General features: G+C 41.2%; 1 protein-coding gene and 1 pseudogene across 1 annotated transcript in view; one reads left to right on the forward strand and one right to left on the reverse strand.

Moving 5' to 3' along the window:
• Positions 1–271: 271 nt before the first annotated feature.
• On the reverse strand, positions 272–17151 carry LOC148867458 (beta-1,3-galactosyltransferase 7-like; annotated as a pseudogene).
• Positions 17152–18097: 946 nt separating this feature from the next.
• Positions 18098–24555, forward strand: part of LOC148867459 (acyl-CoA-binding domain-containing protein 4-like) — a 43438-nt gene continuing 36980 nt past the window's right edge. The window contains exons 1-2 of the mRNA XM_088979744.1: positions 18098–18323; positions 18826–18896. Coding sequence (XP_088835870.1) covers positions 18171–18323; positions 18826–18896 — 224 coding nt within the window. The 5' untranslated portion in view covers positions 18098–18170. The remainder of the gene's footprint in view (positions 18324–18825; positions 18897–24555) is intronic.

Genomic DNA, 24555 nt, shown 5'->3' on the forward strand with positions numbered 1-24555 from the left:
AGTTGGATCAAAACAACACTTACCAGTTGAAAGAGATTTCAGACTGTTGGGGACCCAACTACCAACTTTTAGTGCCTTATCAAGAAATGAAGGGCATTGGTATAGACCAAATTGAGATTATATGGAATTGCATTGTTTCTCTATCTTTAATGTCAAAATTGCCAGTTGATGCTTCTTTCAAGTTAACTAGCTCATCCTTGGCTTTCTTTTGTGGCAAAACTTGAACCGATCTCCCACAAAGATTGATCAAAAGCCCCATCATCCCAATAAACTAGAGTAGAGTATTCCAAACTGCTCCTTTGCCTTCACCACATCTAGCATTAGCATTCTTGATCTTCTCCACTGATTTGCAAATACCACTGCAGCTCCAATCAAATGATGCAATACAAACATTGCCTGCCTGTGCCTTCCACTCACAATCTGTAGAACGGCAATGAATTGGAAAGAAAGAAAGATATCAGGAAGGGAACCACACAATAATAGAAGGTAAATCCTACCTGGTGGAGTCCCACAGCACATATTGCGTTCATCAATGTATACCAAGCACCAAGTGATACATCTTCATTTGCAAACTTGTGCAATATGGGCCTATAATCACATAGTCAAACAGTTTAGACTATTAATTCATTCTAGAAGAAAGGGCCAAATACCAATTTACCATATATCAGGAAATATCTATTTTAACTGACAAAATCATACTACGTGATAACTATATATTAGAACAAGGTGGACCTTTAGCAACCATGTTGATGTAAACTACTTGTAGCTATTGCTTGTATCACATTCAAACATGAGATAACTATGGAACTCATGGAATCCAGCAATATAGAACCCGATTAGATTTAAACATGAGAACTAAATAAGGAAAAACCAACTCTTATTGGTTAACTGACATGTATGTGGCCAAATCCTTTGAGATTGCATAGATCTGCCCTGTTGCATGCCCAAAGTATTTATTTTCCTCCTCTCCAAACTTTCAGTATTCAGGTTCATGATACTTAACATTCCTAAAAAATTAAAGAAAAGGAAAAAACAGTGGACATATTGCATAACTTCATGACCTCAGAAGGCAAAATTGAATAATAAATTTAAGTTCAAGCAGAATGGCTTCTGATAAAGAATTGGTCCAGATTTCATACACCCCATGTAGACTTTGGGCTTTCAACGGTGGCGGGCAAGAGTTGTAGCTAGCATGCCTGCAATTCTCAAAAGCTGTAGAATTGAAATTTTGTTACTACAAACAAAAACAAATGTCTCAAATTGCACAAATATGGCTTAAAAAAGAGGAAGAGTAGAAATATTTCATACCCAAATTAACATGGACATCATCATCCACCTTGACATAGAATTCAGCATCCCATTTTGCAACAACAGTGGAGAAGAAAGTTTTCGTCTTTACAGAGAGTTCATGGTAACCTTCAAATGTTCCTAAAGGAAAAAAGAACAAGATTCAGAGCTTCTGACAAATTCAGTATTTGTATAGAAAGTCAATGAGTCATTTTTTTTACAAGCCTAAGAAAGTCATTATGGTTGGAATCTTCAGAATCAATGGCCCGACCTAAAATGTTGTTGGCTGTTGCACTATATCAATAAATGTTGGTATCAGTTAGGTTAGTTCACATTTTAATTGACCATCTAAATTCTTCTTAACAACATTGCCACATCAAAGGCCAAGAAATGAGAATGTGAAATCAAGATGGTGAGATATTAATTGAACTCTTAAAAGAAAATAAAGTCATGGTAACAAAGACAATAAAGCAAGCACGTGAAACATGGAAACCAATTATCTAGAAACAGGAACAACTAGTTATTTGCCATCAAATATCTGACATTTTAGTAATTAGAATAGCCAAGTTTCATTTCATCCAAAATCAAATTTTTAATATTACATTTCAGGGATTCTTTTCCTTTCAAGTTAAAAAAAAAAAAAGGAAGGGGTTGGAAACTTCAGCCAACATTGTATCTAATTGCATCATCGAAGTTAAACCTTATGCAGGCACGAAAAAGCTGAGAAACAAAGAAGGTTTTCTGGTTACTTTCTCCATTACAAGAAAGGGCTAAGGGGGCGTCTAAGATTAGTTGTCACATCTTTATTAACATTTTATATTTTTCTAATTTAGTAATTTCGCAAACCCTAAAGAATACCATACTATCCCTGCTGAGACATGTTATCCAACCTTCAAAACTCAAAGCATTTACTTATCCTTTATCCAAGAAAAGAAAATCTCATTTTCCACCAAAGCATACAACATTCCTCCATGACTAGTATGCCAGCTACCTGGTTCACACCATTATTATAATCACCTTATTTTGGCCTTTTGCAGTCATTCCTTACAATTAAAAAAGTTTTATTCTGTTGCTAAAGACTAACCATTTCCCACCACAGGACCATGACATTTGATTTGCCGTCTTTCAGGCTGAAAACTTTTAGCATTTTGTGGTTCATACATCACATAATAGCCCCCATCAAATCTTTTTCTTAATCTAACATGAGGCAAAAAGTTTATTATTTGCCTTGGGTGAAACCTTGGAAGGACTTCAACTCATTCTTGTATGACTTATGCTTTTTTGGATATTAGATCTATTACTTTAAAGGTTTCTTTATAAGAAAAAAAAGGAGGGTCAAATTAGAAACTAGTTGAGCAATTTGGTAGGAATTTTACCTCTTCTAATTCACGGTTATGTTTGGAAAAGATTATAAACTTTTCTTATCATATCATTATATACTTGATATCTTAACTCAAACCTTCATCTTGGTTTACCAGTGTCCTCTCCCCCTTTCGCACACTTTTCCTACAAAGTCAACCAATAGAATCCCCCCGCCCCGCCCTCATCAAGCCTATACGTCCACTCACATTCATTTACAACATTTGACTAAGCTAACCTCCAATCCTCCAAGAGTTGAGCAAAATATCAACACCTCAAGCTCATCAGGAGCCAGGGCCAAGATAAACCCCCAAACCAGGGATATGAGCTTAAATCAAGCTGACCACAACTAAGATGCTTTGATATCCAGAAAGATATGCCTTCATTCTAAAATTTCCTTTAGTTTAATGCATTTTAAAGATGATATGATGTTGTCACTATCAATAATCGTATTCATGAAAGATTCCCAATTACTTGTTTAGGTAAAAAGTGATAATGGGGGCAGAAAGAACAATCCCACATTTGAAAGAGAGAAACCAAGATAAGACAATCAACTACTACATTTTTGTTGTCCACCTCAGACTCCAAATTCCAAAATCTTGGTCCTATCACTTTAAAAGGATATCTAGCATCCATAACCAAGGTTTAAAATTTCAATACGATACACTCGATACGGAGAGTATCGTATTATATCTTTGAAAAATCGATATGAGATACACATGGAAATCAGATATTTCATCTTCTTCCATGCGTATCGGACCTGTATTAGAGGTGTATCAATGAAAAAGATATGACCTAAGACTAAAAAGAAATTAAAGGGAAAAGTAAGCTTCTTTTCCCCGAAATAAGCCTTCTTTCACCCCCAAATGACTCTAAAACTCCAAACATCATTCCTATAGTGTTAGATTTGCAAAAGTTTGCAACAAGTAAGTGTGAATCGTTAAATTTTTTTAAAAAAATTTCAAAATTTGAAAAAATATGGCAAAAATAGGGTTTTTTTTTTAATTTTTTTGATATCTTGTGATTTCTTTTTGTCTTAAATGTTTAAATTTATGTTGATCTACATTTCTTACATTCAAAATCACTTTTTTTTTGTTATTAGTAGATTTGTGGAAATTTCAATAACATATTGGGGGAAAATATAAATTAACAAAAAATAAAAAATGGATTTTTTTCTCTGCATATAAAGACTAAATATGTTTTTGATCTATGGATTTATCTATCATATCCATAGAGCAATTGAAATTTCTTCTTTAATAATTTTTTGATTTTTTATATTTTTAGAATTAAAAAATAACTAATAATTAATTATATTTTATCATTTAATCACAATAATTGAATATGTTATAATTCTATGGATGATCCATCATATCCACAAAGAAATTGAAATTTCTTTTTTAGTAACTATTTTTTGAATATATTATATAATGCTTATTTCTTGAAAATGAATAGTAAATAATTATTAATTATGTTTTCACATAGAAGTTGTGCCAATGTATGTTTTATGGTTGGATATGAGAGTTGGGTTTTTCCCATCCCATAAAACATTAAAACTTAAGGATTATAATTTATAAATTATAGTTAAGCATAGGATTTTTAATGAAATTATAATTAGCTATTTTTCATAAAACCATTAAAATATACTAATTTAATGTATATAAACCTCATTGAGGTCTTATATTTAGTGTTATTGATGTATTTTATGATTTATTAAAGTATTTATAGTGTTTCCAAGCGTATGTATCTATGTGTATCTTAGTTTTTCTCCAATACGCATGCTTATCCAAGGCGTATCCCGATATGTCTCTTAAAATTGCCTTTCTAATACACTTGGCATTTTCGATACTTTGAATCTTGTCTATAACTAAAATAGATCTTTGTTACATACAAAAAGTATGAAGATATGAGCCATTCTATAACTCCCTACTATGTCTTAATGAACCAACGGGACCTTGATTTAAATGTAACGAGACCATCATAACCAAATACATAATACTATTGATTCAAATTAGCTCCATAACTACATCCAACAAGGAACTACCTAGGTTTACAAACCTTATTTACTTTTTGAAGATCTGATCTCATTTTCATATAACCTATCAGTCTATTCCCAATACAGATGTTACAATGAATGAATATAACTTCATTGATTTTTCTGACAAATATGAATGGATAGAACTTTATTCATATATGTCGTTCATTGCATGGATATGAACAACACTACATCAATAGTGAACAATTGATTAAAGTTGCCTATGATACTATCATGGTAAAATGTCTTTACATGCTTAGCTAAATGACTTATAAAAATCATGTTATAATTTTAGTTTAGCACATGATCAAACATCAACATACATTCTTTCAAAGAAATATGTAATAGATGAGCTCCCAATGGTTAGTTGCACATAAACCAACAATTTATGTCCAGTAAGAAAGCGAAATAAAAATCACTACTGTGCTCTGGCTCTTAAAGACGAGTTTTTGATAGAAAAGATATAAAAGGAAAGTGATGAAGGAAGATTTGGCCTGACCTCACAGTTATGCGATATGTGGCAAAAGCAACAGCTCGTCACAAAAGCAAGCTTAAGGTGCGAGCACCAAGGGGAGAAACTAGCGGTCCGAACTCCCTACTAGGGGACCAAACTCACCCTTGGCCCCAAACCAGAAAGTAATCCAAACTGGCTTACATGCAACAGTTCGGGATATACATCGCCGAACTGGCCTGCCTTGTAATAGTTCGGGACATACTTCGCCGAACTGGCCTGCCTTGTAACAGTTCGGGACATACCTCGCTGAACTGGCCTACCGTGCAACTGTTCGGGATACACCTCGCTGAACTGACCCGCCCTATACATACCTTCGAACTCAAGACTTCGCCTCGCTCATCACTCCACCACATCGCCCTCAGGGCACCGAAACCAAATAAACCGTACTATGCCTGACACCAAGGAAGTCCGTACCCAAGGGCGGCGCACCTGATTGACTTGGGATCTGACGCTTGACGGCCGCACTCCAAACGGCCACCTGCCACCGCCTCCTGACACCGCTATCTCCAGTTAGAGAGACGGTTCCAACAAAAGGTAGTGACTGTTCTGTCTCAGCATAAAGGATGACACCCGAACTGACAAATGCGAGGGTAATCATACCCGACCTGACAAGGGCTTCGGGGCAAGTGCGCGAAGTGATTATAAAAGGCCCTCTACCCCCAACAACAAGGTATGTGAACTTTGCGCCATCTGGTCTATACTTTTCCTTTGAGAGATTACTAACTTGAGCTTCGGAGTTGTCTCACCGGGTTCCCTTGGAGTTCCCTCATCTTTTTCGTTTCAGGCTCCCTGTCACTCCAGCTCAGAGGCGAAATCATTGACAGCTAAGACCGGCTGGATTGCTCTCTATCAATTGGCACCGTCTGTGGGAACACTTCTAAAAGCCTCCCTCTAAATCTCTCTTACCTACCCTTCTTTCAAAAACTCCAACACCCACTCCAACACCAAAATGGCCTCCTCCAACAGTGCCGGACGTGGAACAGAAACAACCACTACCGGAGAGCAGCTCCATGTTCCAGCGGTGTGCATTGGGCAGTTCACCATCCCCCTTTCAGTGGATGGGATCCCCAGTTTGAATGTGCCACAGGTAGTGGCGCCTCTGAACACTCCTTCGTTGAGCATTTCTCTTCCACTCCCCATTGAAACGAACTTCGCGGAACCAACTGCTGTCAAATTGGCGATCCGCCAAAACCAACTAGATGATCTAATGCAATGCATGCGGGCAATGCAGGCCCAAATGCAGCAATTCTAGCAGCACTAACTCCAACAACACCAGGTGTTGTACCACCTCTCCCAACACCATTATCAGCAACAGTTCCCTCAGCTACCCTTGAACCAGCCACTGCTCCCCCCCGACACCCTGTTTCAAAGCCGGTCAAGGCCTCCCCTCAAGGTGGACGACCTCACCAAGGAGAAGCTTCCCGACCACAGAACCCCACTAATAGTCAGGCCTCATCCCCGGGCCGAAAATAAAGAAAGATCACCCCCGCCTCGCAGCTCGCGGGTGCGTCAGGAACCTCGCCTATGAAGTCACCCCGGCGCTCCAAGCCCGAGTTCCCACTCATGGAGAACCGGTCCAGCGCCTTAGCAACAGGCCAACATTCCAAGCCCATTGAGCTCAGCAACACGGATGCCAGCATCACCAGCACTAGGCCCACGCAAAGAAGGCACCGGCGAAGTCGCCGAACTGCTACACGTGGGCTACCAGAGCTCAGAGGCAAGGAAGATACGAGCTCAGGTGAGGTAAAAACCATCCCCATTCTCTCAGTTCCTCCCCCCCTTTCAGCAGAACTTATGGCAGTCCCCTTGCCTAGAGATTTCAAACTCCCATCTCTGGACAAGTATGATGGGTCAGTTGACCCCAATGACCACGTCGACGCGTTCCAGTTGCAAATGCACCTCGCTAGGGCCAGCAAGTCATGCATGTGCATGGCCTTCACCACCACCTTCAGAGGGGTGGTCCGCACCTAGTACCGGAACCTTGCTTCCGGGTCAATAAGAAGCTGGGCCCAGTTCGTGCAGATCTTCACCGCGCACTTTGTTACCAGTAAGAGGTGCCCCAGAACTGAGGAAAGTATATTCGGGGTAATCCAAAGAGAGGAATAACCCATCCACAGCTACATCAAGTGGTTCAATGAAGCATGCTTGCAAATCCCTCGGTTAGACCCCACGGTACAGCTCGTCGCAGCCAAAAGAGGGGTGACGCACAAAGAATTCAAATGGCACATGGTGGCCAGCCAGCCCGCAACCGTAGCCGACTTCCTCAAGCTCGCAGACAAGTTTATGAGAATAGAGGAAGAGATCAACTAGAGAGCCAAAGGTGGGGTTGAAAAAAGAAAAAGAGAAGGCAAGCCCTCCAACCCCGGCGACAGAAGAAGCCAGAACCGAGAGGCAAAGCCAAGCTAGCCGTCCCGAGCTCCCTTAGCAGTTCGGACGGACTACACGTCGTTGAACACAAGGCGGACTGAGATCTTGATTACGATCAAGGACGCCCCCTACATAAAGTGGCCACCTCACCTAAAGAGCAACCCAAACGATAGGAACAAAAATTTGTATTGTAGTTTTCATAAAGATCACGGTCATAGCACCGAGCAATGTAATAATCTCTGCGACGAGATGGAGGGACTCATCCGTCGCAGGTACTTGAGAAATTTTGTACATTATGACTAGTAATAAAGAAGGTTGGCAAGGGGAACACGGGAAGGATGTCCCCGAGCCGAGCAGCAGACCGGCCGAAGCCTTGCAGCGACCTCCCCCAGAAGAGAGGCCAGTCCGGGGAACCATCCATGTGATAGTGGGCGGTTCGGTGGTGGCAGGATGCACTTCGGCAGCAGCACGGACGTCAGTTTGTGAAGCAGCCCGAGAGGAGCAGAGCCCTCCCAAGAGGCCGAAGATAGAAGAACCGATCTTTTTTAAGAAGACGACGCGTGAGGTGTTCACTACCCCCACGACGACGCGCTCGTCATAAAGCTAAGGATCAACGATTTCGAAGTCCGGCGCGCACTGGTAGGCTCAGGCAGTTCGGCGGACATCCTATTCAAATCGGCATTCGACCAATTATAGTTGCAGAAAAATGAGTTGAAACCTGTTCACACTCCTCTAGTGGGCTTCAGCGGAGAGGAAGTCAGGCCCCTAAGGAAAATAACAGTACTTGTGGAAGTCGACACATGGCCGTGTGCGGTAAGACTCGACCATGATTTCCTGGTGGTCGCGACCCCCTCCCCATACAATGCCATAATAGGGCGACCAATTACGCATATTCTGCGTGCAGTGGTCTCCACCTATTATCTGGCAATGAAGTTCCCCACGGACTTCGGTGTGGGGGTAGCGCGGGGCGACCAACTTGAGTCCCGCAAATGCTATGTTGCCGCCCTAAAGGGAAAAACCAAGGCAGGCGACGACCTCGAACTAGAGCGGCTTGCGGAGTAGGGCGAGGAACAAGCTTCGCCCACTGAGGAAATAGTCGCAGTCCCGACCTCGGCTACAGATCCGGCGCGAAAACTACAGATCGGTGCTTCCATCAAGGATCCTTTGCAAACTGAACTGGTGAGTTTCTTACTTCAAAATTTAGATATTTTTGCATGGTCCGCGGCAGATATGCCCGGTATTGACCCCGGCCTTATAACTCACAAACTTAACACTGACCCTGTAGTCAGACGCATTAGACAGAAGCAACGCAACTTAGCCCCGGAGCGCTGGAGGGCGGTCGACGAAGAAGTCGAAAAGCTCCTCGCAGCGGACTTCATAAGGGAAGTTCATTACCCGAGCTAGGTAGCCAACCTAGTGCTGGTCAAAAAAGCGAACGGCAAGTGGCGCATGTGCGTCGACTACACCGACCTGAACTGAGCTTGCCCAAAAGACTGCTTCCCCCTACCACGAATTGACTGCCTAGTGGACACGACCTCGGGACATGAGCTGCTAAGCTTCTTGGACGCCTACTCCGGCTACAACCAGATCAAGATGGACCAGTCTGACAAGGAAAAAACCAGCTTCATAACCGAGTTCGGCTTGTACTGTTACAAGGTCATGCCCTTCGGACTAAAGAATGCTGGTGCGACCTTCCAGAGACTTGTAAATAAATTTTTTCGGCCTTTAATTGGCACGAAAATCGAATGTTATGTAGACGACATGGTCGTCAAAACACAGTTCTCCCATGAATTAATAAAAGACTTGGATTCTGTTTTCCAAATTCCGCGTCAGTATAAAATGAGACTAAACCCAAACAAGTGTGTCTTCGGTGTCACTTCGGGTAAGTTTCTAGGGTACATTGTCAACCGGCACAGTTCTCCCATGAATTAATAAAAGACTTGGATTCTGTTTTCCAAATTCCGCGTCAGTATAAAATGAGACTAAACCCAAACAAGTGTGTCTTCGGTGTCACTTCGGGTAAGTTTCTAGGGTACATTGTCAACCGGCGCAGTATTGAGGCCAACCCGGACAAAATAAAGGCCATCCTTGATATGAGACCACCTCGGAAAGTAAAAGAAGTTCAAAGGCTAAACGGCCACATAGCCACTCTGAGCCGCTTCATGTCCAAGTCGGCAGACCGTTGCCTGCCTTTCTTTAAGGCAATCAAAGGCAAAGGGTTCGAATGGACCCGAGATTGCCAGCTCGCGTTCGACGAGCTAAAGACCTACCTCGCCACAGTGCCAACCTTGGCCAGACCCGAGGAGGGCGAGGTCTTAGAACTGTACCTCTCGGCGAGAGACAAGGTGGTCAGTTCGGTACTAGTAAAGGAAGTAGATCGGGTCCAGCGGCCCGTCTATTATGTTAGTAAAATTCTGCAGGGAGCAGAAACGAGGTACTCGCAGATAGAAAAAATAGCCTACGCACTGTTGATATCAGCTCGGAAACTCTGCCCGTACTTCCAAGCTCACATCGTCGTCGTCTTAACCGACAAACCCCTAAGACAAGTCTTGCTGAAGCCCGAGGTCTCTGGTAGACTGACGAAATGGGCCATCGAACTCAGCGAGTACGATCTTCAGTACAAACCACATACCGCAATTAAAGCCCACGCTTTGGCAGATTTTATCGTCGAGTGCACTTTCAGCCTCGAAGCCCCTCAATAGGTTGAGCTCGAGGTCCCCAGTTCGGGCAAACCTGGAGCTCCCAAGCCAATAGAGTCTGAACCCCATGAAGTAGCAGCCAGTGTGGCATCTCTCCTGGTCAGGCGAAATGTGAACTGCGATGAGGAGCCCTGGATCCTTTACGTAGATGGTTCCTCAAACCAGCAAGGCAGCAACGGGGCTGGAATAGTCTTATGCGGCCTAGGTGGCACAAAATTGGAATACGCACTACGCTTTGAGTTCGTGGCATCCAACAACGAGGTAGGGTACGAAGCACTGATAGCCGGGCTGAACCTAGCACAAAAGGTAAGGGCAAAGCACTTAGTCATCTGCAGCGATTCCCAGCTCGTGGTCAACCAAGTTACGGGCGAGTACGAAGCGCGCGAGCTCTCTATGATTGTGTACTTGGCGAAAGTAAAAGAGGCCCTGCTCAACTTCCATTCACAATTCATCAGGCAAATCTCGAGGTCAGAGAACACTGAGGCCGACGCTCTGTCCTAGTTAGCCAGCACAAGCCACAACAACATGAGAACCGTGCACATAGAGAATTTACCTTGGCCTAGTATTCTCGGTGGGACAGAGGAGGTCGCTCTCGTCCTCGGAGTAGAGTCGAGTTGGATCGACCCACTCGCGAGCTTCTTGCTAGACGGAACCCTCCCTGTAGAACGCAATGCGGACAAGAGCGTGTAGCGCCAGGCAACCAAATATGTCATAATTGATGAAAGGTTGTACGGACGGTCCTACACGCTCTCCTACTTGCGTTGCCTGTGACCTGCCGAAGCCGAGTTCGTACTCCGCGACACTCATGAAGGTCTATGCGGCGGACACCTGGGTGGGAGAGCACTCGCCCAAAAAGCACTTCGACAAGGATACTACTGGCCAACGATGAAGGCAGAAGCAGTCGAGCTCGTCAGAAAATGCGACAAGTGTCAGAAGCATGCCAATATCCACCATCAGCCTGCTTCCGACCTCAAATACATCGCCAGCCCGTGGCCCTTTGCACAATGGGGCGTCGACCTCCTGGGGCCATTCCCGCCAACAACAGGTGGGAGAAAATTCCTAGTTGTGGCAGTGGATTACTTCACGAAGTGGATAGAAGCCGAACCTCTAGCAACAGTTACGGCCCGAAACATACAGAACTTCTTTTGGAAGAACATAGTATGTCATTTCGGGTTACTTCGGGTACTAATCTCCAACAACGGCAAGCAGTTCGAGGATATCAAGTTCCAAGAGTGATGCTAGAACATGGGGATTCGGCAGAACTTCACATCAGTCGCGCACCCGTAGGCAAACGGTTAGACGAAAGTTATGAATAGAGCCATCCTGCGCGGACTGAAAGCATGTCTAGATCGAGCTAAGGGATTGTGGGCTGAAGAGCTACCAAGCATTTTATGGGCTCACCGAACTACAGAAAAAACTGCCACGGGAGAAACCCCCTTCAACCTCACCTACGACACTGAAGCAGTGATCCCAGCGGAAATCAAAGTACCAACATTGCGACTAGAAACATACGACAATCGGACAAACGGAGATGAGTTACGTACCAACCTTGACCTACTGGACGAGGTAAGGGACCTCGCGCACATCCGGACAGCGGCCTACCAGTAGCAGGTAGCTCGCTACTACAATGCCAGAGTAAAGCAGCGAAGCTTCCGGGTCGGCGACCTGGTCCTTCGTTAGATTATGGTGCCCGAACCCAGGGTGAGCAAACTTGGACCAAACTGGGAAGGGCCCTATAAAGTAAAGTGAGCGCTCGGGGGGGGGGCATACGAGCTTGAAACCTTAGAAGTCAAACAAGTACCCCGAGCGTGGAACATTGTTAACTTAAGGTGATACTACCTATAAACTGCCAAGCGAAGTGGACGAAATCGCTACAAGGGCCTAAGGGCCATGATGTAGAGCCAACAAGAGGAACCTCGGCGTAAGCAAGCAAAGAAAAGTCAGGCATATTATCAGCTCGGCAAAAGAATCAGTTCGCTACAAAAGCCTTAGCGCTGAAACAGGTCGCACGAGTACAATAAACCGGACAAGAAACAATGGCATATTATCAGTTCGACAAAAAATCAGTTCGGGAAAAAGCACCAACTAAAAAAATCGTCTATTCCATTGCAAGAAAAAGGAGAGTACATTGGCCATCAGAAGGCACTTCCAAAAAAAAAAGCACTTTTACATGCCCAGAGCTACTTCTTCGCCATTAGAAGGCACTTCAACAACACCCGAAGGCCCTGCCTCTCCTTCAGAATCCGGCTCGCCATCGACAGCATTGGCCATCTCCTGAGTTATACGCGAAGTGGATATGACACTAATGTTGAGGTCGGGGTACGTGTTCCGGATCATCCACCGGCTCAGCTTGAATCCCCTTCTGTAAGAATCCACCATCAGGTCGTCAAAATGCGGAGAGGCAATATAGTCTTCAACAGCCTTCTTCTTGGCGTCTTCAATACCTTGGGAAAAAATCCGTGTTTTCTCCCTGATGTCCTCTTGAAGATATTCGACCTGATGCTGCAGGTCCAACCTCAAGTCCGCCATGTGCTTGACGACTACCCCCATGGCCTCGGCATCCCGCTGAGACATCGCCTGCCTGGCCATGGCAACGCGAGCAGCCTCTTCGACAGCATAAGCGGCCGCCTCAGCAGCTCGGGTATTCGCTTCGGCAGCACGGAAAGCCTCTTCGGCAGCATGGGCAACAGCCTCAACAGCTCACGCCTGTCGCGAGCTCCTCTCCACCTGGGCTGCTAAGGCGTGAATTGAAGAATTCACCTACCAAAAGAAACAAGTAAGCAACAACAACAAGAAGGATAGAAAATGAAGAAGGCATACGGAATTTGACTTACCACCATAGCATGTGTTACGGCACGGCAGGCGACATGATTCAAAGGAAGATCGGTCCATGTCGTGATCTCCTCGGGGAATGTAGCCTCCCTACTCTTCTGAAGAGCATAGTTCGGCGTCAATACGCTCCTGAACTCCCCTTGAGCTCCCGAATCCGAGGGCCCAGCCCGTGTATGAGCGGACCTAGAGTGAGCAGGAGGACTGGAGTATGCAGGAGCACCCGTGTGAGTGGTCTCAACGTAAGGCACCCCGGACGCTTCATGCATCGGTGGAGTCACCTCGGGCTCCCTGGGCAGATCCTCTGGCGTGTGGCCTGGAACTTGAGGCTCCTCATCTGGGGGTAGCTTGGTACGAGTTCGCTTGGCGACCCGCTTCCTCCTCTTCATGTGTTGGAATAGGCGCCCCCCATGAGTCCTCTCTACGTCCATCACACCTGCGGAAAAGAGTTCGACATCAGAAAAAAATGAAGGAACAAGGCAAACAAGAAACCTCTGAGCTTGAAACCTACCCGAACTCCGGTCGACCGCAATAAGCTTGGCCTCTGTTAAGTACTGATGGCACTTTAAACCTTGTCGTGCCCATTGCCGGAGGCCCTTCATCGTCTCTTTGTCGAGAGTGACACCAGAATCAGGAGCGGCCTCACCCCACCCGGTCTGAAAGGGCCATCCTTGTGCACTTCTTACACCGAAGTAGTCCCGCTTCCACACTGGGACCTTATTGGGAAGTTCGTGTAGAAGCTTAAAGCCAGGGCGAGGAGACAGGTAATACGCCCGTCTTCCCCCAGGAAGAGAACCCGCTTGTTTCTTAAGCATTAAGATGGAGGAGAATATCTCCAAGTCTAAAGGGAAATTCTGCTCGCAAAAAAGGGAGACTGTCCCCACCAGGTTCCGAATAGAGTTCGGATGAAGCTCGCCAATGGTAACACCGAAGTGGTTTATGACTTCGACGAGAAGGGGGTGGAAAGGCAGTCGCAGCCCCGCAGCGAGCTGCTCTTGAAAAATCACGATCTCGTCAGGACCGTGTTCCCAAGGAAAACTGCCCGAAGGAATGAAATATGTATACCCCCCAAGCAGATTGTAAGACATGAGTATAGATTGGAGCCCCTCGGGCGTCATGGTCGAGGGACCAAACCTGTCTAGCATCTGACCCCGGCGAGAGGTAGACGCCAAACTGCCCGAAGCGGCTCGGCCTATGGGTTCATAGTCATCCACAAGTTCCACCTCAGGATCACTAAGGCAGTCGGGGGATACAACTCGGTTTGTAGAACCTACATCAGTCCTACTTGAAGAGTCGTCCGAGCTATCAAAGTTAGACATCAAGGAAAAGAGGTGGATTCAGGAAGGTACTCACCGGAAGAAAGTTTTGAAGGCTCTGGAGACAGGAACAAGCCAAAAACCTTGAAGGCTAAGTAACCAGCCTAGACGCAAGCTGAAAAGTTGGACGCGAGCTGAAAAGTTGGACGCGAGCTCAAGAGGCAAACTGCAGAAGTGACAAAATCGACTGGGGTCCCCTACTATTTATAGCTACAGTAACCAAGAAGTGACAGTACAGATCAAAGACAATCCGACGGCCTGCATTCGAGCTGACCACACATCCCCTGAGATCAAGACGTGATTGACGCACGTCTTTCCGAAAAGAGCAAAATGTCAGTGCACGTCTTTTTGAAACCGACATCGCGCTGGCGCACATCTTTCTAAAACTGACAATGCGCCGCATGTCTCCCTACAACTGACAAAACCGTCAGCGCACGTCCCTTCAAAACGGTAGTGGAGCGCTTTTTTCAAAATTGAAAGACCCGCTATCACGTCCCAGCGGCGCGAAATTTTTGAAATCTAAAATAAATGCGCGCTGCCACGTCCGTCAGCATTCATGAGCAGTATGCACATCCTCCGCCTTTTCGGACGCTCCGAAAAACTGGAAGAACCCTGGCAAAAGCACCTCGTGAAGTCAAGATTCAAAGAACGGGACAAATCCACCTATCCCCTCGCAAAACTCCCCATGCTAGGGCAAGACCCTCGGCGCGAGGAGTGGGGGGCAATTGATGAAGGAAGATTTGGCCCGACCTCACAGTTATGCAACACGTGGCAAAAGTAACAGCTCGACACAAAAGCAAGCCTAAGGCGCGAGCACCAAGGGGAGAAACCACCTGTCCAAACTCCCTAATAGGGGCCCGAACTCACCCTTGGCCCCAAACCAGAAAGTAATCCGAACTGGCCTGCATGCAACAGTTCAGGATATATTTCGCCGAACTGGCCTGCCTTCCAACAGTTCGGGACATACTTCGCTAAACTGGCCTGCCTTGTAACAGTTCGGGACATACCTCGCCGAACTGGCCTATCATGCAACAGTTTGGGATACACCTCGCCAAACTGACCCGCCCTATACATGCCTCCGAACTCAAGACTTCGCCTCGCTCACCACTCCACCACATTGCCCTCAGGGCACTGAAACCAAATAAACCGTACTATGCCTGACACCAAGGAAGTCCGTACCCAAGGGCGGCGCACCTGACATACTTGGGATCTGATGCTTGACGGCCACCTACCACCGCCTCCTGACACCGCCATCTCCAGTTAGAGAGACGGTTCCGATAAAAGGTAGTGACGGTTCTATCTCAGCAGAAATGACGACACCCGAACTGACAGATGCGAGGGTAATCATACCCGACCTGACAAGGGCTTTGGGGCGAGTGTGCGAAATGATTATAAAAGGCCCCCTACCCCCAACAACAAGGTATGTGAGCTTTGCGCCATCTGGTCTATACTTTGCCTTTGAGAGATTACTAACTTGAGCTTCGGAGTTGTCTCACCGGGTTCCCCCTAGAATTCCCTCATCTTTTCCGTTTCAGGTTCCCCGTTGCTCCAGTTCAAAGGCGAAATCGTTAACAGCTAAGATCGGCCAGATTGCGCTCCATAAAAAAGAAGAAGTAAAAGCCTAGTACAATTCAAAGAAAGGATGTACCTGTTCACAATCATGAACCTAATAACAATTCCCTTCTCTTTCTCTAGCCGCCGGAGCTTTGCGCCTAGTTAATCACAACAAAGCAATTACAAAAATTATAAAGATAATCATCACTGAATCCGAATGCTACTTAACAAAACCAATGTTTGATTTTCATAAGACTATATAGATAGGCTTTAAGAATAATACCTTGAGGCATCCAGGTCTGTCGGACCGAATCTCACCTCTTTCTGCTACTGAATGCAGTGTTTATCGCAATAACCATAAACACCTTCTTTCTTGGTGGGAGATCATGGAAAGGTGATAACTGTGAAGGAGAGTGATCATGATTCCCTAGCTCCTGAGCACTTTTGGCCGTAACCAGCTCCATTTGAAACGTCGAAATTGTCTTGTCCAATGACCTACCCGACCACAAAAGATTCATTTAATGAACCAAATGATCAACTAAATTTAGAAACAAGTAAACATCTAAATCATGTAGAATAATGCAATTCGATGCTAACTTAATTGCTTCCTGGGTTCTGAAAACCTCCCCCATAAGATCCTTATTTTCTCCACGCTTTTGATAAAGAAGAAAGCATAAGTCAACATATGTAAGACCTGAAATTGGTAGAGAAAACAACAAGTCCAATGTCTAAGTGAGATATCCAATTTTAGATAACATACAGACCCGCCTGAACATGCAATTACCGGAGATGATTTGCAAATCTTCTTCATATCGCTCCCTTGATATCATCTGACTGTATGATTCTGGAGTAGACCACACCCTGGAGAAACACAATTTCATTGCATTCTCGACCAACAATTGATGATCCCTTAGCATTTAATACCCTTTATACAATTAATCCACCAAGAAGAAAATCCCTAGAAACCCATCAAAGAAAAACATTTCTAGCTCCAAAGAAATATGGATTTATACGAGATCAACGTAAAAATAAAATAAAGTTTTTCTATTGCGAAGTTGTGAACCCCAAAACTAACAATGACCCTTAGAGTCATAGAGAGGAGAGCCTGTTTGTGAAGAGCATGCCAAACGAAAAGTTGGATATGTAGAGAATGACAATCCACTTCCCTTAAAATGTCTCATTTTGGTTCTTCATATTCATTTAATAAAGAATCAAAAATAAAAAGGAAAAGGAAAATAAACGAACTTTTGTTTCAAACGTTCTTCTCTCTCTCTCTCTCTCTACATCATTTTTTTAAGGGAGAAGAATGTAAAGAACGGATTTGGGTTAGAAAGACCAGATTTTGAATAGAAAGAAGATAACAGAGAGAGAGAGAGAGAGAGGGGAATGACGATGACAAGAAGAAGAAAAATGCGAAGAGCTGTTATTATGATATTCATATTATGTTAATATTAACATATTATTATGTTTATCATATTAACACATTATGTTAATATGAACATAATATTAATATCATGTAATAAATGGTTAATATGTTAACATAATTTATATTATCATAATTATAACCTGTCATAATATGCAAATTTGTCCATATATGTTAATGAACATAATTCATATAGGTTATACTAACATATTAACATATTATGTTCATGGACATATATTTATAATTATTTTAACATATTAACATATTAATCATAATTTATAAATTATGAACATATTAACCATATTTATATAATTATAGAACATATTAACAGGTCATGACGTGATATGTTAATATGATTTATGACAATGATTAATATAAGGGTCGTATCCTAGTTAGATATGTTTGAAAATTTTGGTATTGATTTTCAAAATTAATATGTTTATTAATTTATAGTAAACATGTACGTCATTTGTACATGGCAGTATCTTTAAGACAAAACTATTTATAATTTATGGGTAGTTTTTGAACGGTTGTAACTTATAAATGGGTAATTTATGAATAATTATGAGTGGGTAGTTTCTGAAGTGAGAGTAAAGGACATATATGCTATTTTTATGCCTGCTGTGTGCTTAGACAAGAGGGATAGAAAACGTTCAATGAAAACTCCAAAAAAAAAGGGAATTTGCTCTTTTATAGGTAGTATAGATAAATAACTTCACGCTTAGGGGCTTAACCGTTTGCCCATACAACGCTTTACACACTTCCTCAACATCTCTCTACAGAAACGGCCATGGCGAGGGCAAGCACTGGCCTCGCTTATCCAGAGAGATTTTATGCCGCAGCTTCATATGCAGGATTTGGTGGATCTCCAAATTCCTCTGAAGGTGTGATTTCCAAGTTCCAGAATGACGTAGCATTGTTGCTCTACGGATTGCATCAACAAGTAAGCACATCATTTCTTCAAATTATTTCTTTTTATCTTCATTTTTATTCTTCATGGATTCATTGTTGTTCTTCTTCACCTTCCGGATCCTTTTCCATTCCCCATGCAAATGTTTGGTAGAACTTTTGCTATTACCGTATGGTGACATGCCTCTAATTGTCATTTATGTTGGCTAGGGATGTTTTTTTTTTTTTTGTTGAAATTTAGGTAGATCTGGATGTCTGGGTTGAGATTTTGGTTGGGACAATATTGATCCAGTGTCAGTTAAGGCAGATCGGATTGGATTTTTTTTTTGAGAATGAGGTTGTTGCCAGGGGGATATGCCATGTCTGCATGTTAATGCAAGAGTTTTTGTTGAACACCCCAATGGGAGTTGTCAAGTTAGATGTCTTTGTTGGCTAATTTTGTTTGAACTAGGCTTATTCCAATTGTCCTTGAGGTTTCACGTGTAAGGAGCTACCCAAATAATTGAGTTATTTTGAAACGGCTCATACTATTGCAGGCAACTGTAGGACCCTGTAATGTTCCAAAACCCCGATCATGGAATCCTGTGGAGACCAGCAAATGGGCAAGGTTTGTATACAAGATATTTCATTTTTTCTTTATCTTCGTTGTTTAATTTGCATATTTTTAAGCATAATCATGAAAGCCTTCCAAAATGAGTATATCTTTGAAAAAGTGACTATTTACTCCTACTGTAATAAAGGCTTAAAACTCATGTAATTGGGTCACATCAGCTAAACTATTACTAGTGTATAAGGAAACTTTTTGATTGACTCTATGATATATACAAAATGCCTCATCAATTTAGAATTTTCTTTATATAATACTAGTAATTAAGCACATGCATTGCACATGAGAAAATTTTCTTTATATTAATTATTTGAATTTTAGATATATCATAATTGACTTCGAAACCTTACTCAGATCTACCCGCAGCACACTACCCCTATCCATTAGGAACATCTCCTCGTGCATAATACTATGTAGGAGTATGAGATGTTCTCCATGTGTGGTTTTGATGTTATTTGTGTAGACATGTGGGTAGAGTTCTTATGGGTAGGAGATTTGGACTCATCATAGTTAATATAGAAAATGAAAATTAACAAAAGTAGCAATATGATTAAAAATAAACTTAAACACTTGTAATAATGTGCATGTGCATTGCATGTGGAAATTTTAAATTATGATAACAATTATTTTTTTTTATTATTATTATTATTAATAGTAGTAGTAGTAGTAGTATATTTTATTCCATTTATGTCATAAATAAAAATAATTTTTATTTAATATGATGAGTATATAACATTAAGAAATGTTCCTAAATGTTTTCGGCACAACTCTCTACTTTATCATTTTGTGTTCATTTTTTTTAAATATTTATTATTCAATTATGGCATCATGAGTTTCTTTGAAAAGTTGGATCATTTATCCACCATTTAGATAAGAAAAACTTTTGCTTTCGTCAATGATAAAATTATTTCTTATGTATAATACTTATTTTTGTTCAATAAAATGAATCAATAATATTAGAGATGTACCTGATATTTTATTTTTTATAAATATATAACAATAGACATGTGCCCAAAATTTTCTCTATTTTTAATTTTTGTGATTTTTTTGTATTTTCTATTTTTACAAATTTTATTGTTTGACAATGACATCATTTCATTTCTAGGTTGATTTTAAATTCAGCATTCCATTTTCATCATTAATAATAATACTTTTTGCATTCTATATTTATTTTTGTTTTATATAATGACTATATAGTATTAGAGATATGCCCAATTGGTTGAATTGCTTATCCATCACTGGAAGGGAAGAAAATGGTTTTGTTTTCAAAATATTTCTTTATACTTTTAAAATTAATGTTGTGGATTTAATGATGAGACAAATATATCTTAAAAATAGGGTTTAATGAGACAATATACATTAGATATGAGAATTAATGAGAGAGAATAGGAAAATAATTTTATTTCCAATTGGTTCTAAATTTTACATTTCATTTCCATTATCAATAAAAACATTTATTATTTATCATACTTATTTTTGTTTAATATGTCAAATATATGATGTTAAAAATGTTTCAATTTTTTTTTTAATTTCTATATATTTTTACTTTTTATTTAATTTTTAATTTTTTTATTTAACTGTGGTGACATATTGGCCCATTTGACCCAAAATGGTTTAATTTCTTACCTCCACCTAGATGAAAAGACTATTTTAGGTAGATTTTAAAAGTATAATTTTTCTATGTTATTAGAATTATTAATTTATTATGATGGATTTAATTAATAGAATTTAATAATGAGAAAAAATGCCTTAAATATATGATTAAATAAAGATGAATGCAAATTAATATCTTAAGTTTGTTTAAAATTAATATCTTAAATATTGGATTTAAAGAGAGGGAATTGAATATCTTAAAATGATCTCTTTTCAATTCATTTAATATCAATAACCAATTACCCTATTTGCCCTCATTTTTATCAATAAATTAAAATATAGAGGGGCAAATCTTGTCCTCAAAAAATTCCAGAAATATTCTTGACCCTATTCGTGCTTTTTAAAGTAGTATAGATATATAAGGGAAATGGGATATTTTTACTTTATTAAGTTGAATCATGTCATTAAAATGATTACATTTCATTAAAAGTGTCTAGATCAGAAGTTAGTGACTACTATTAAAATATGGAAGTATGCACACAACCATAAATAAGGTAATCCAATTTCACTACTACTGCCATTAAAATTAAACCTGGTTTAAGCAGTTCATTGATGAACAAAGAAAAAACTCAAAAAGTGTTTCATGGGTCAAAGTTTGAATTCAAAAAGAAAATACACTCTATACAGTGTCCCCATAATTCAGTGGAGCAAGTAGTTGTTGTAATGACATATTTCATCATCATAATTTTTCCAATCCACTAGTCCTTATAATAAACATTCTTATGAAATTGTAAATTATCAAAAAAAAAAAAAACTTTCTTATGAAACTATATCTTTGCAACAAATGGTCAATAAAGGTTATCATTTTCCTTCTTTTGGTCAATCTTGCGAATAGTATTGGGAAATGAAAAGACACATGTTGAATTAGAAGTATGGAAAACTGAATTTCCTGGAGCTCAGTCAAATTTTGTGCCTTGGTAGTTATTTGCTTGGTTGAGTAATCACATTAATTGAGTTAGGTCAGACGTGCTAAGAACCTGTTAATAGTTGAATACGGTAGGGTGCTTTCTTAATGAAGCACTGATGCTAAGTATTTGCACTGTGAGTCCCCCTTGAACCAATTGCAATATTACCTTGCCTTTATGTGTAATACTCCAAGGGTTAATAAATGGAAAAACATCTTTTTATGTTGATTAATGATCAATCCTGAAAGGATGCTATGAGATGTCCTGTCATACTCATTGTTGGGGATTACCATTTGCCATCTTTGGTTGACTATATCCAGGTCTCTTGAATGCCTGTTAGAGCACAAGGGTTCAAGTTTGAGATTGGTCACTTTGTACACGAGGATGCTAATGGTTAGGTCCATATCCAGTCCACCCCTCCTAAGACTCCAGATATGGGACTAACATTGGGTAATGGCTCTTTATTTTAGAATCATACATATATATTTTTTCTTCTCAATCAACCAATAAACTAACCAAAGTTTTTCTTTAGCAAGCCTTTATATGATCACTGCTTTTTTTTTTTTTTTTTCTATATAGGGCAAAACATACTGTGCTTCTATTGAAAATCTCTCAAGGATACTTTTATGACCATCATCTATGTCCTACTATCATAAATTAGGCACTAAAGAGGGAGAAAATAGAATTTATAAATTAGCAAATATGATAGAAAGGAAATATAGAGATTTAAATCATGTTAGGTGCATTAAAGAGAAAGATCAAGGAGTCTTGGTAAAAGAGTAAAAGATGGGGAAAGAAAGGAAAGATGGAAAAACTAATTTGAAAATTTATTAAACGAGCAACATATAGAGGGTTCAAATGGAGGAGAGTTTAGTAACTCCAAGTGTTAAAAATAACATGAAAAGGTGATAATCCAATGTTTTTTTTAATGATAGCATTTTACTAAAAAAAGGATTACATCAATATTTAGAAGACAAACTATCCCGATAGGGACGTGAGGTGCGACCCCATGCTACAATGACCCAAATTACAACTGAGCCAAGAATAGTTCAGACTTAAACATCCCCATCTTCACAAAATAATTAGCCATTGCGTTTGCATACTGCCTTTCCCATTTCACAAGAACCATCATGTCTCTAACAAGCCATTTGAACTTTTTCATAGATTCGTTGTACTTCCATCTCACTGTTTCTGGTTCCTTCAGCCACCCTATTATCAATTTAGAGTCACTTTCAATGAGCAATCTATCAAAATTTAGCTGTCTCGCAATCTGTACCCCTTGCAAGACTGCTTGGAACTCTACAAAAACTGAGTCCCCTATTCCAACCGGGCCTGAGAATACAACAACAATGAGTCCTTCATTATTCCTAAAAACCCCTCCTACACCAGCTTCACTTGAGTTCCTTGGGCTGCTGGTCTGTTTCCATCAAAGTTTAACTTAATAAAGCCTTCATCAGGGAGTTCCCAGGCTACCACTAATCTATTCCTTGCAGTAGAACTTATAGCTCTATTAAAAATATGCTCCCAAACTGCCTCCATACTCCTTTCTCTATCACTGAAGACTACCGTTTCTCTTCCTCCCACACCATCCATTTCACAGCAGCCCTAAGGCAACTCCACTTGACTTTACCTCTCTTCTTTGTCCAATTGAAGGCCGTGGATTCAAAGAGATTACCAATCTTCAGAGGCACAATCCACCTATGACCAAAAAGATCAAAAACCTTTTCCTAGAGGCCTATAACAAAAGGGCAAGAAATTAGGTGGTAACAACTTTCACCACAAGCTCTACAAAGGATACACCAGTTTGGAGAAAGGCACAAGGTAGGTATTCTTCTTTGCAAGGTGTTTAACGTGTTTATTTTTCCAAGGAAGGCCTCCCAACAAAAAGACCCAACTTTGGGAGGGACAGGTTTGGACCAAAATTCTTTAAACGGACAAGGGGAGTGATTCGGTGCTGAACACAAGCAAGAGAAAAAAGAAGCATAGGAAAACAAACCCCTAGGGTGTGGAGTTCAAATACGACCATCAAGTTCAGAAAGATCCAGAAAAACAAAATCAAGGACTTGCAAGAGCGAAGTTTCCAATTCAAGCTCACTATCTCTCAAGTTTCTTCTTAGTTCCAGGTCCCAACTTACTCCAGAAACTGAGAATAGGACACAAAACGATGTACTAGTTTTTTTTTAAGCAACGAAAGGGAATAAAGAGCAAGATATAGGTCTTTAAGGGTTGAGTCTCCAATCCAAAGATCCTCCCAAAATAAAACCTTCTCTCTAAAGTAAACATCATCAAGTTCAGAAAGATCTAGAAAAACAAAATCAAGGACTTGCAAGAGCGAAGTTTCCAATTCAAGCTCACTATCTCTCAAGTTTCTTCTTAGTCCCAGGTCCCAACTTACCCCAGAAACTGAGAATATGACACAAAACGATGTACTAGTTTTTTTAAGCAACGAAAGGGAATAAAGAGCAAGATATAGGTCTTTAAGGGTTGAGTCTCCAATCCAATGATCCTCCCAAAATAAAACCCTGTCTCCAAAGTAAACATCATACCTGATAAGGCTAAGGAACTAAGGGAGCACTCCGCAAATGGATTTCCATGGAGAAGCCAAAGTAGCCCTCGAAGAAACCCCAACATCCCAACCATTGCCTGCACCACCGTGAATACTACCTATCACTTCTTGCCACAACTGTCCCTCTCCAATGGCCATCTCCATAACCACTTACCTAACGAGGAAGTATTTTTCTTACCTAGATTTCCTAACCCTAGACCTTGTTCTTTACTCTGGCACACTACCTCCCACTTGACCAAGTGATCATTCCTACCTTCCCTAGGCTCCCAAAGGAAATCCCTCATATGCTTTTCTAACTTTTGCACTTCCCTTCTAGGCATCCTAAAAACTAGCAAGTAGTAGACTGGCAAATTCACTAGAGTGGACTTTATCAAAGTAATTCTGCCTACCAACAAAATATAATTTCTCTTACAAGCTGCCAATTTCTTGGTACACCTCTCTACAACTGGGTTCCAAAACCTAGATTCTCTTGGATTATCCCTTAAAGGCAAGCCAAGATACTTCAAAGGCTAGCTTTCAATAGCACAACCTAGTG

Source organism: Nelumbo lutea, chromosome 3, assembly GCF_056320005.1.
Source record: "Nelumbo lutea isolate HS-2025 chromosome 3, American lotus-T2T, whole genome shotgun sequence".
Taxonomy (NCBI): Eukaryota; Viridiplantae; Streptophyta; class Magnoliopsida; order Proteales; family Nelumbonaceae; genus Nelumbo; species Nelumbo lutea.